We start from the raw sequence: 12,911 nt of genomic DNA on the forward strand, positions 1-12,911 counted from the left end.
AGTGCTGCCATCTTTTGGCAGAGCCCATGAATTGCATGTACATGTTAAAACAGCCATCCGTGGGACTAGACACATTCTACAAAGCCCTTTACACAAATTATCTCATGAAACTGCCAACATGCCGGCGAGGGAGGTTCTGCCGTGATCCCCATTTGCTGACGAGGAAGCTGAGCCACAGAGAAATGGGAGCTGTCTGGAGTCACAGGTCCGGAAAGAGCTGGGAGGGAAGGAGCAGGTGGAGGGAAGGCCAGTAGGAGGGGGGTCCAGGGTCGGCTCATGGTAGGCCATGGAAAGGGATTTGGTTTTATCCTCAGTGGGTTAGGAAGCCAGCGGAGGGTGTAGACAGGGGAGTTCTGCAGAGCAGAATGTTCAGGGGAGTGGGTGCAGGAGTGTGAGAGCCGAGAGGCCAAAGCACACCCCTCCCCCTCCCCCCTGGAGAGAGTGCATTAGGGGATGGCAGTGGGGGCAGTGAGTGGAAAGGGGAGGAGGGAGTGGGGGGCAGAAGTGCACCGGGCAGCTGGGGTTTGCAGAGGCTCCTGGGACCATCGTGCGGCTGGCTGCAGGACTCTGGGGCCAGCACAGGGACACGCATGTGACTGGTAGGGGCAAAGGGAGGGCACGGTCAGCCTGGCTGGCACCTTTTGCACCACGGATGGGTTCTATAGAACTGTGGTTATTCATTCGACCTTCAGCAAATATTTGCAAGGTTACCATGTGCCAGGCATCACGCTATTAGCTTGGACCCTTGGTTCTAGTAAAACCTTCCTGGAAGCAGAAACAATTGCACAAGGAGCAGAGTGGCTCCAGATGAAGGGGGAGCCCCAGGGGTTGGGGGAGCGACTGCTAAGAACCACCCGCATGTCAAGGACAAAGCCTGGGGGGTGGGGAGCCTGCCTGATGTCCTCTGAAGGAACAGGGTAGGGGACTGCAAGAAAGCAGCCTGGGGAGGGGTGCAGACCCTGGGGGTGAGCCGGGGTACGTGGGTGAGGTCCTATGTGTGAGTGGGTCTTGTAATCAGTGGGCAATAAAGGCATAGCTCTGCCCACGCAGGGTCTCTAAAGTGCCTAGATGTGAGGAAGGGCTCTGCATCTTTGGAAGCACCGAGAGCCACTGAAATCTCACCCATTTCCCATGCCACGTCAAGACATGTCTGTTCCCAGAAGACAGACCCGTGAGAGGGGCGGCAGCCCTGGGGTCCCTCCATCGTATTTCCCTCATCTTGCTGTTGACCCCTCCCACGTCACACACTCTTCTTACTGGAATGCCGTCTTTCCCTCATTACTCCATCCTCAAGGGAGAAATAAAGATGTCTTTCTATGAGCTCACTGACTGTTTGTAATTCATTTAAAAACTCCTTTTCCACCTGCATTGTTCCACTGCCTTTAACTCAGACCCCAGGACTCTGGCAAGCACCCTGATTCCGTGCGGGGGAAGGTCCAGAAGGTCCCTTACCACAGGTACATCAGAATAAGGGTGTGCTTCCTCAGGTGTGGCGTGCTGAACAGGTCTGCAAAAGAGGGGCTCAGCTTTTCGGTGACATCCTCTTCGAGAGAGAGCATCTAGGAGGGAGTAAGAGCATCAGCGGTGTCCAAGCTTGGGGGAGCGGGAGAAGCCCTCAGAGCCACCCCCCATTCCTGTGCTCATCACCCCAAGTTCTTCCAGGGACTTCCCGCTCCTCAAGGCAGCCCCAGAAGCATTTTCTAAACCACCAGGGACACCTGGGTGGCTCAGTGGGTAAAGCATCTGTCTTCAGCTCAGGTCATGATCTCAGAGTGCTGGGATCGAGCCCCGTATCGGGCTCTCTGCGCAGTGGGAAGTCTGCTTTTCCCTCTCCCACTGCCCCTACCTCTGCTGGTGCCCCCCCCTTCTTGATCACTCTCTCTCTCAAATAAATAAAATCTCTAAAAAATAAGTAAATAAATAAATCATAAACCCAACCCAAGGTTCAGTGATGTGAGAAACCCCTTGCTATTTTGTCACCTTGGGATCAGGGAGAGGCGATTTCCCGTTCTTCTGGGCAATGTGGTCGATTATCTTTATCGCTTGAGAGTTTCTCTTCTGTGACAACAACCACCGGGGAGACTCGGGCACGCACCTGTGGACACGGATCGTCACTACGTGTGGGCGCCTCCAGAGTGCAGATGCGAAGGCCTGATTGGAGCGAGGCCATGGCTCTGGGAAACCGACCCTCCTCACTTCGGGACTGTAATTCCTCAAGCAGCTAGTGGACGAGGGTCTGGAGTCATCCTGTGCTAGCCCAGGGATCCACAAAGGAGCTCTGTGGGTGGGTCCCTCACACTCTCAGTGCCACCTGCTAAGATTTAGGGGCAAAAAGGGAACGGCTGCTTTCCTCTGTGACCTTCATTTCATGGGGGAGGGGTCCCACTCTCTGCAAGCCACTGGCCACCCTCGTCCCCCTGGAAACTCCTGGTACAGAATCAAGGCTCCATGTGCTCCCTGACCCTTGTGGGACAAGGATGTTACAACGTGAAGATTGGGAATCTCTAGCATGAGGTCTTCTGGAAACACTCAGGCTGAGGCCCATCGGCGGGGCCCGCGAGACGCAGCCTGGGCATCCTGCCCCACGGGGGAGTCCTGGATTTCACCCTGATGGGGAGAGAGCAGGCTCATCCTGACCACAGGTATACGGCTCCTGGCGGCGAGCCCTGGTTTAGAGGCTGGGTCTACTTCGGCACTACCCACGGTAATTTGTCCTTAGAATGGTGATGAGGGGTGCTAGGATGAGATATTCTCTCCACAGCCCTCTGCACACCCCTTCCCTGCCCCACAATCAAAACTCAAAACTCATCTGTCCAGCTGTCTATGCCTTGGGACCCTGCCAAAGGCTCCACTAGTAAGATTAATACCTCATGGGACTGGTTTGTCTCACAACGGCTTAATGCACACATTCCCCAGGAACTCTCATGCATTCATTCATTATTCATTCATTCATTCAACGAACAGCAAATGCCTGCTCTGTGGCTAGGTGCCTTCTCATCTGACGTGAAGCGTTGTCCTTCTCTCTAGGAGGATGCAAATTCGAAGAGTTTCTGTTTGAGGGTAGCTCCCCCACGTAATGGGGCCATCCTGTAATATTAGAACACCCCAAATGGCACAAAGGGCGGGAGTAGCCCTGTGCCTGAGTGACAGGTCACCGTGGCCACTGGAGGACGGCCCTTGGCCACCAAGGTCACCGGGCAGTGGGAGTTCACCAAGCGTGGTCCCAGGGGTGGAGAGAGAGCAGGGCCCCCGTGGAGGACCCGCGTACCAGTAGTAGAGCAGGAAGAGGAAGGTGGGCAGGGAGGTAGCCAGCTGGAGCCACCGCCAGTGAGGGATGACATAGGCCAGCCCGGAGAGCAGCACGAGCCCCACCGTGAAGGCCGTCTGGTAGAGGATGGCCACCATTCGCCGGTAGCCCAGGCCCACGAACTCTGTGACTGAAACAGGACATGAGTCACCATCAGGGTTCCTGTGCTCCCCGTGGCCTCCTTCCCTCCGGGCGAGCACCCACACCTTGCCCACCTCCCCCGCCTGACCCCAGCTCCTTCCCCTTGTCCGTTAATGTCCCTCAGCTCAAGCCTGGCAGTCAGTCCCGATTCTCTCCAGTGCTTCCTTTTTTAATCCCCCCTTTTGCTGTCTATACTGTCCTTCGGGTGCTTTAGGGCTTAGTCTACCTGAACACGGGCCCTGCCTCCTCCCCAGAGCTTTGCCCCGACAGGCTCCAGACCGAGCTGTGACATTTCTCATGGCCCTGGGACTGTAATTCACTTAACAAGCATCTCCCACCAGGGACCCGGCACCTCTCCAGACGTCCGGGGCGTGTCCTCAGCCCCCACAGCAGAGTCGTGCCCTTACAACCCGACATCTTCATGAGAGAGGGCAGAGGGCACAGCCAGCAAATGAGCAAGTCATGTGCCAGGCCAGAACGCACTTTGTGCCCCAGGGGAACGGAAAGTTAACTGGTGGGAGGGGATCGGGAGCTGGAGAGTGAAGGGGTCTCAGTGTCTCAGAGAGCAAAGCAGGGGGTGAACCTCACGGGGGAAATTCCAGGCAGAGGCAACTGAGGATGAGGATCTCCAGGAAGAGGCCGAACCTGCAGCCATCCTGGGGGCCCCGTACAGAGGCTGGCTTGGGCCGCATGAGGAGGAGAGCCCGTGCCCAAAGCGGCAACATGTTCCCACGCCCACTGCTGAGTTGAGACAAGGGACCCACGTGGAGGTGAAGCGATGGTGTTGGCCTGGATCCAGGGGCAGGAACAGAGAAGAGATGGTGGCCCCGGGTGTGTTGTGAAAGGAAAGCCAGCGGCAGGACCCCTGAGGGGCCAGAAGCAGGAGTAGAGAAGTGCGGACCATGCTGACCGCCAGACAGCGGGCTGGGGTGGGGGTCTGCAGGTGGAGCAGGTTTGGGGACGGGGAGGACAAAGTCCTGGGTCCTGCCACACTGAGGGATGGGGAGAAGAGAAGCCAATAAGGGAGACCAGTGAGTCACCAGCAGAGGCCCAGGGAGTATGTGACCTACAAGCCTTCTGGGGAAGGGAGGGAGGGAGGGAAGGAGGGAACAAGGGAGGAAGGAATGTGGGAGGGAGGGGATATGGGAAGGAGGGAAGGTGGGAGGGAAGGAAGGTGGGAGGGAAGGAAGGTGAGAGGGAAGGAAGGTGAGAGTGGGGGAATGTAGAAGGGAGGGAGGGAGGGAGGGAGAGAGGAGGGACAGATGGTGGGTGGGAGGGAAGGGGGAGGGAAGGAAGGTGAGAAGGAGGAAGGGTGAGAGGGAAGGAAGTTGAGGCAGACGAAGGGAAGGGAAGGGGAGGGAAGGAGAGAGGAGGGAGGGAACGTGAGAGGAAGGGAAGAAGGAGAGAAGGAGGGAAGGAGGAAGGAAGGAGAAAGGGAAGGGGAGAGGGAGGGAGGGAGGGAGGGAGGGAGACCATCCCCACATAGTGCCCTGCCCGGTCAGACAGGCTGTCACATACTAGACTTAGCACAATTTCTCTAGACCCTGCCAACGTACCCTCTCCCCCTAAATCCCACCTCCACCTTTGGCTCCCTCCCCTTCCACTTGCCCGGTGGGAAGGCATCCCAGGGGGACACTTACTCAGGATGTAGCCGGACGTCCAGCTACCCTTGCTGACCAGCCCCTGCAGCAGGCGGAAGAGCAGCAGAGACGTGTAGTCCGGGGCCACGGCCATGAGGACGCCCAACACAGCACCGACGAGGGTGGTGGCCAAGAGACATAATTTTCGGCCAAACCTTCAGAGGCAAGGAGACAGGGTAGTGGGGGTGGGTGTTGAGTATTTGGGGTCCAATGGGCACCAAGCGACAGCGAGGGTCTTGATCGGGAAGCATGTGTCACTGTGTCCTGAAGGACTGCCTCCCGACCAAGGGCCCAAATGTGTGGTCCTCAGGGAACAGTGGCCCTTTTGAGGTTCATTAACTCACTGTAAGGAGGAAGCCAGGATCCCTATGCTCTCAGGCATGTGGCATCTCAGCCAGGGAGGGCTGCTCCCCAGGGCTCTGCAGGTCCCCACAGGTGCCCCCCTCATCGCCCGGCAGACTGCGTTATTATTAACATGCCAGCCTTATCAGCGGCCTCAAAAACTTTTCTGGGAAAATATTCAGTTCTCATGGTATAACAATTGAGGATTATTTCCCTTTCCTTTCTTCATGAATGAAACGGGCAAATCACTTGCTAACTCTTCATCCCAGTAGGGAGCTTCATTAACTCCATCTTTCCAACCTGATCCCACACTCCAGTGGCTACTCGAGGAAGCAGCGGGTCAACCTCCTGTGTGGTCACACACCCGACCTGGTCCCTACCCCCACATCTCCCCACCCTGCAACCTCGGCGTTCCCTGCCCCCTGCCTCCTAGACTCCAGCCCGGGCCCAACATCCCCTACTCCTTGCCCCTCACCTCCAGCCCCATGTTCCCGCCCAGCACGGCCCCACACCAGCGAGTAAACATCCTCATCCTGCACTAATGTAGAAACCTCCCGTTGGACGCTCACACCCGTCACCCCCAAACAATCAGAACTAATGTCATCTGCATCCACCTTCATCTCTTCTCCTGTGCCTCCGACCAAAGGCTGCTCCACCTGCTCCCCTGGCACCCAGCCCTTCCACGGCCCCGTTGGTTCCTCAAGCCCTCCATGGTGCGGTGCGGTCACCCCCATCCTGGACCCTTTGCCTGTCCCCTGTCCCTCCCACCCCACTTGCCTTACAGGGTTGTCCACGCACCCAAACTCTACTTCCTCCTCTCTCGCTTCTCCTCAGCCTTCCCCTGACACCATCCTTGTCCCTGGTAGTCGTGGGGTGCCTTGTCTGCAGATCTGGGCCACTCCTCCCCGTCAGGCCAGTCCCGTCTTGTGTTCTATAACTCCACACTATGCTGGGACAGTGGGTGTCTTTCTACCTCCCTGTCGTTTCCCCTACATCTCCTTTGCCAGCAACTCCTTCCCTAACAACCTCTATGCGCTCCACTGCTTATCTCAACCATGGTTGACGGCTTTAAATACCAGCTCCTGCTGACAAATCCCAAATGTTTATCTCTAGCACAAACCGCTCTTCTTTTTTAAGATTTTATTTATTTATTTGACAGAGAGAGATCACAAGTAGATGGAGAGGTAGGCAGAGAGAGGGAGGGAGAGAGAGGGAAGCAGGCTCCCTGCTGAGCAGAGAGCCCGACGCGGGACTCGATCCCAGGGACCTGAGATCATGACCTGAGCCGAAGGCAGCGGCTTAACCCACTGAGCCACCCAGGCGCCCACAAACCGCTCTTCTGAGCACAACTCACGTACCCAGCTCCCTATGTGGTATCTTTTCTTTGCCTCCTGGGCTATGCTTAGCACAGGACCAAACTCAGGATGGCTCCCCACCCCCTCCCCCCACAACTGAAGCCTTTTTCTAACCCCGTCTGTCCCTACCCTCACCTCACCCAACGGCTGCATGTGTATACCTTGGCTTTGTCCCCGTCTTCTCTCAGCCCACCACCCAACTATACAATATGCATGAGTTTTGGCCCCCCAAGTCCATCCTGAATCCCCACCCTTACTCCATCTTGCTACCCTACCCCACTCCAAAGCTCTAGCTACCAGGTCTCTCTCCATCAGCATCTGCGGTAGGTTTCAACCAGCTGGACACTCCCACCACTGTCCCCTGTGATCCATTCTCCTCATGGCATTGCCGCTGCGTTCAGTTGGCTTGGCCTTTACGTACCGGTCTGCAATGTAGCCGACACCCAGAGAGCCCAGGAAGAAGCCCAGGTTCACGCAGGACTGAAAGAGGTCCACCTTCCAAGAGTCGTCACACACCAGGTTAAACTGCGGGTCACGCCATGGTCGGAGGGGCCGGAAACACAAGACGGTTTATAAGTCCAAGTGTCCCTTCCGTCCTCTCTCCAGACAAAATCAGTGTTTACCCCGAAGTGTGATAGGCCCAAGGGTTTCTCATCATTTTTTTCTTACCACATTTTCATAAAACAAATTTCAGGTTTCCGGTGAATCTCACCTGCTACGCTATATCTCAAGTATCTTTGTTTTACCCTCACCACTGTCAAGAGCTTTGACCTTGGCCGTCGGTTATTGAAAGACAACATGGCCAGCAGATGGTCTTCTAAAAAGAAGTATAGCACAGCAATTTCCTAAAGACAGAAATGTAGCCAAATAAATCGAACACGTTTTCAGAACTGGTCAAAAGCCCTCGATTAAGTACCTGTTAATTATATTTTTAATTATGTGAGGTCCAGCGATGATCCTGGAGATTCTGTCATGGGGGGTGTGGCCATGAGTGGCCCCGGGAGGGGCTGAGCAAAGACACTCGGGCAAGAAGCCAGGCTTGGTGAGAGCAGTGTGGGCACTGGGGTCTTGCGCTCAGGACCCAGGTTGGCCGGAGACTCAGAGGGAGCACTGCGCCCAGAGCCAGCGAGGGGAGGGACAGGGCAGGAGGGAGCCAGGGGCAAAGGCAGGACAGACCCACCTGGGGAAGGGCTCTGTTGAGTTTTAGGGGAAGTTGCACCGCAGGGGGCACACACCTGGGCACTGAGAAGCCCCGACAACCCCAAGGAGGAGGAAGAAGAGGAAAAGGAGGAAGAGGAGGGGAAGGAAGAAGAGGAGGAGGAGAAGCATCCCACTTCCTCACTGGGGTGCAGAGAAGGTAGAAGCAAGGTGTAGAGCTCCACGGCTGGGGCCCTCACATCATCCCCATTCTTGGCACAGCCCTGGGGCACACCCTTCCTCTCTCCCTGTCTCTGTCCTGCTCTAAGTACTTCGGATTCATGGCTCCCCCTACCAGATGACGCTGGGAGATGTGTGACAGTAAGAAAGTCACTTCACCACTGCGGGCCTCAGTTTCCCAGTGTGAACCGTGTGTATTGCCCCTGTCCTGTCCCACTCACAGAGCTGGTGTGAGCACAGAAGAGGAGGAGTCCTGTGAATAGGGTTTAGGTAAATAACAAACACTTTACCCTTTAGAATAGAGGTTTGACTATAGCCCACTGCCCGCAAATATTTCAGGTGCTGGTTAAAACCAGCCCCTTCGCCCCACCCCCAGTCCCGGGCCCTGGGGTCAACCATTAAGGGCCCCAGGGCTCTGGGCTCCGTCAGCCTGGGGGTCCCTCTAACTGGCTGCTTACTTCCTTGACATGAGCACTTTTCAATATAAAATCTGGGTAGCACTCTGGGTTACCACTTGACTCAGAAATGAATCCCAAGCCTGTCCTGTGACCTGCTACCCCCGCCTGCACCCCAGGGTTGGCTCCTGGGAGTGGCACAGCTTTGGGAGGCACCACAGGCTACCACTCAGCACGTGGGCATTCCCTCTACCAAACCCAAACATTCACTCCCTTCAGCTGAAAGCACAGCATCCCCGCAGAGCTTCTGCCATCTTCCATCTTCCCGGCCTGCAGTGGGCCCTGCCATTAGGAAACGGAGGGACAGATCGCTCTTGGGTGTTATCTGGCTGTCCCAGGGTCTGCCTCTCCAACCACCCACTGTCTTCTCGTAGCCTCTACCCACCTGTCCAAGACCACATCCCACTTACACTGCATTGGACACCAGTTTGTGTCTTTCGCTCTAATCTTCGTCATGAGCGTGTCTGTAAGGTGTCCCTGCCCCCCTTCCTCAGATGCCCAGGGTGCCGTCTTGTCCCCCAGACTGTACAGAAACCAGGGCGCTCACGGAGCCGGAGGAAGGGGCATCTGGCCTTGTCTGTGGAGATCTGTGCCCCCACGAGGCTCAGGGTCTGTGTCTAGGGTCACCTTCCATGCCTCGTGCCCCCCCAGCTCACACCCAACCACTGCCCCCAGCACATTTGTGCATACCGGGAAGACAGGCCCAGACCCCAGGAAAGCCTTGGGTGGTGTGGAGTGGGGGGCACTGGATGGGTCGCTGCTCCCACTGGGGTTCTGCCAGGGCTAGGGTCTGGGGTCTCAGACACAGTCTGTGTTCTCCAAGCTCGTCTGATCGTGAGAATCCCCCAGAGTCCTTGTCAGAACACAGACCGCTGTGGATCCGGTCTCAGCAGATCTCAGGCCAGAAGCCAGGAGATCTCTAGGATGAGACGTGTTTGGGAACGGTGACAGAGCCCTCCCGTGACCTGGGGCTGAGCCCTTTCTCCGGCTCACACTCACAGGCCGGGGAAGACGGAGCTAACCAGCCAGGACGGGGGCCCCAGCCCACTGCGGGGCTGCAGCCGGAAGGACATGGGACTCAGAGGTCAGGGAACGTGCATGTTCCTTCCCCAGATGGAGCCCCAGGCCCCACCCCGAGCTCGGAAGGGCAGCGCCGCTGGGATGTGCAAAGGGGTGCTTCAGCATCCCCCCTCAAGCAGGTTCCAACGTCCAAGGCATGGCTGAGTTAAAGATTATTCCTGCAGAAAGGCATCATGAAGGCAAAGCCCCTGAGAATAAGCGGCAGCGCAGGAGGAGAAACAGAGGCCAAGGCGGGTTTAAAGGCGTGGGGGTGGGGGGCTGCCGAGGGCTCCTGCCCTCTCCCACCCTAGAGCCCCCGCGCCCCTGCCTCTGGCACACCCCCACCGCCTGGCACGGGGCACACTCCGCCCGTGAATGAGAGTGCCAGGAGCCCCTCAGTCCTTGCCAGCGCTTAGATCTAGGGTCTCCTGGGAGCCCAGCTGGGCTGCCACAGACAGTCACTATTTCTGGAGCTCTTTCGGCCCCCTTGCGTCTGACCCTCCCCCTCCCGCTGCCCCTCCGTGTCCGCTGCCCCACCCCTCCTGGCCACCACCCTGCCCGGCTCCTCCGCAGCCCCAACCCCTCCTTCTCCTGTGGTCCAGGCTCAGGCTCAGTGGCCCTGCTCACCCCCCTCCCACCAAGAACCCTCGGGCAAGTTGGGGCCCTTCCCCCCAGCCCAGGCCAGGACTGTGTCTCCTCTGGGGATGCACCCCGCATCCAGACAGTTCCCAATGTCCCACTAGGACTGTCTTCCTCCTCTGCAGAAACCACAGCGAACTTCCTCGTCTGGCATGAAGGCCGAGTTGCCAGGCTTAGGAAAGAAAACCCAGGGTACCTGGTCCAATCTGAATTTCAGATAAACAACACATTTTTTTTTTAGTGTAAGTACGTCTTCGTGCAACATTTGTATTCCCGCCTCGGTTATCAGCATCAAACATTGTGTAACATCTGGGACATAATTATGTTTAAAAATTGTTTATCATTTATCTGAAATTCAAATTTAACTCGGTGTCCTGCATTTCTTCTGGCAGCCTTCCATAAGGACTCTGCACTCCGGCGGAGAAGGAGGGGTCACACCCTTCACCCCCACGCTCCTCCCCAGAGCCCTGAATTCGAATCAGCGTTAACAGCTCACTGTCCCCGAATTAGCACATGCTGGCACCAGAGGAAGCCTTGGAAACCAGGTGTTCATGCGTTTTCAGGTAAAGCAAGTCACACCTGCACCTGTTTCTCCTGAAGGGGAAACTCCCGTTCTGTCCCCTTCCCAGTCCGACCCCCCCAGCAGGGACCTGATCAGGCCAGAGGAGAGGACACAGCCTCTTCCTCCAGTAAGAGCCTTGGCTGTGTTGATGCCAAAACCACTCAGTTACCTCCGGTTTCAGGTAAGCACCCAAACCAAGCTTTGCTAACAGAGCAACTCTGCAGAGCTTCTGGTCTGTGGCTTCAACAACCAACCTTGATGCCAATTTCCAAGGGCCCACGCTTGGTGACACTTTCAAAAAGATCCGCAAAGGAAAAAAAATCAGGTGGCCTTTGACTAAAATATTCTCGAGGCACAACACAGAAAGGACCCACTGAACTCTGCGAGCGAGGCCCTTTGACCCCATCAGCCCCTCCTGCAGGCCGGGAGCGGGTCCGCCACCCACAGCTGAACCCACTGACCCTGTGGGAAGCGGATATACCTGTACCTCCGTGACGCTGGGTAACATCCTCAGGGATGCCCAGCAGATCTGGAGCACGGCCGGGACTAAAACAGCCTGACTCCGGCTTCCAAACCACCCCAGAGGGCCCGTAGCTGTCACACGCGTGAAGGAGGGGGACCCACCATTCTAACGGCACCCCAAGTGAATTCTACGGGCTCTTGGAGAAGCCAGCAGGGCAGAAAGAAGAGGAAAACCCGTCTCCCCGTAGACCCGTGTTCAACAATCCAGCCTGGCTTGCAAAGGGCTCCCTGACCTCCACCTGCCCCTCTAGCGGCCAGCGTCCGTAGGGGACCAGATGGTGGAAGGATGCAGAGTGCCCAGCACAGAGCCAGAAGTGTCCTAAGTGCTCAGTGGATAGAACTCTCCTCCCTCTAACCTGATGTGAAACCAAACCCCCTAGGATTTGTTGTGTGTTTCCTCCCTGCTCCTAAAATCCACCTGCTCCCCCAGACCCGGGGCTTGCCCTTACCTCGGTCACGATGGACAAGCCGGGCGTGTCGTACACCCAGCCGTGCCGACAGGGCCCCAGCGGCAGGTGACTCCTATTGGCGGCCAGGCCGGCCAGCGGGTCCACGCAGCTGAGGCCGCTCTGGTTCCAGTCCACCTCGTAGCCTCGGCAGTGGCGGGGGAAGTCCTCGCCGGTGGCCCCCGGGCCGGGCACCGTGTAGTTCAGCTCCTCTGCCAGGCTCCAGCCGCATCGCTGGCTCAGCTCAGCCACCCCGGGGCTCAGGCAGCGGTGATCTGGGGTGAAAGCCAGGAAGACGATGCCCACGTAGATGGGGGCGAAGGCAGCGGAGAGCAGGCACAGGGTTAGGAAGGCTTGCTTCTGGAACCAGCCAAACTCGCCGACCTGCTCCAGAACATCATCCACGGTGAGCATAACGGGGCCAGCACCTTCATCGCCTTGGCCAGACTGCCTGGGCTGCCCGGATGGCCGGGGCCAAGGTTCCGTGCGCACTTCTGGGCCGTGGGCTGGTTGGAGAGCACACCACCGTCCGAGCACGCTCGGCCTGGAAGCCGACCAACTGGAAGCAATCTTTCACCCCCGCGGCCTGTGTCGGGCAAGGGCGGAAGGCAGGAGCGTGACCGGCCACATGGCTTGGCTGGGAAGCAAGTCAGCTAGGCAGAGGTTCGAATTCTCTGGAGTCAGAGCTCCCTCCCAGAGACGAGAGAGGGAGAGGCCCCTGGGTAACCCGCCCTCCTCCACCCTCCCCCCACTCACCCCGGAGGCCTCTGCAGGGCTCCTCCAGAGAGATTACCTAGTCAAACACTTCTTTTTATAACCCCCACCCTCCCCCTCCTCCCCGCTCAATCAAAGACCGCAAACTGACCCCTGACAGCAGCGGAGTCTGCATAATCAGGCAGCTCGCACTCCCACTCGCTAGCCGGCCTGAGGCCCCCACTCGGAGCCCCCCACCCCTGCTGTGCCTCTGGTCACGAGCACCCCTCTGCTGAGCACGGGTCCCATTTGCTGCTGAGGACTCTGCAGGCTGGCATCCTGTGGGAAAGGGAGCAGTGAACGAGCGCAGGCC

The 12,911-nt window shown here is 57.6% G+C and overlaps 1 protein-coding gene across 1 annotated transcript in view; it reads right to left on the reverse strand.

The window, feature by feature from the left end:
• The window catches only part of LOC111158719 (solute carrier family 22 member 1-like), a 33,841-nt gene extending 21,582 nt beyond the window's left edge, over positions 1-12,259 (reverse strand). Inside the window, exons 1-6 of the mRNA XM_022520946.1 lie at positions 11,849-12,259; positions 7,207-7,310; positions 5,089-5,243; positions 3,269-3,437; positions 1,981-2,095; positions 1,453-1,559 (exon numbers count right to left, since the gene is read on the reverse strand). Of these exons, the coding sequence (XP_022376654.1) occupies positions 1,453-1,559; positions 1,981-2,095; positions 3,269-3,437; positions 5,089-5,243; positions 7,207-7,310; positions 11,849-12,259 (1,061 nt within the window). The remainder of the gene's footprint in view (positions 1-1,452; positions 1,560-1,980; positions 2,096-3,268; positions 3,438-5,088; positions 5,244-7,206; positions 7,311-11,848) is intronic.
• Positions 12,260-12,911: the final 652 nt, after the last annotated feature.

This window comes from Enhydra lutris, unplaced genomic scaffold (genome assembly GCF_002288905.1).
Source record: "Enhydra lutris kenyoni isolate GAN:26980312 unplaced genomic scaffold, ASM228890v2 scaffoldscaffold62, whole genome shotgun sequence".
Taxonomy (NCBI): Eukaryota; Metazoa; Chordata; class Mammalia; order Carnivora; family Mustelidae; genus Enhydra; species Enhydra lutris.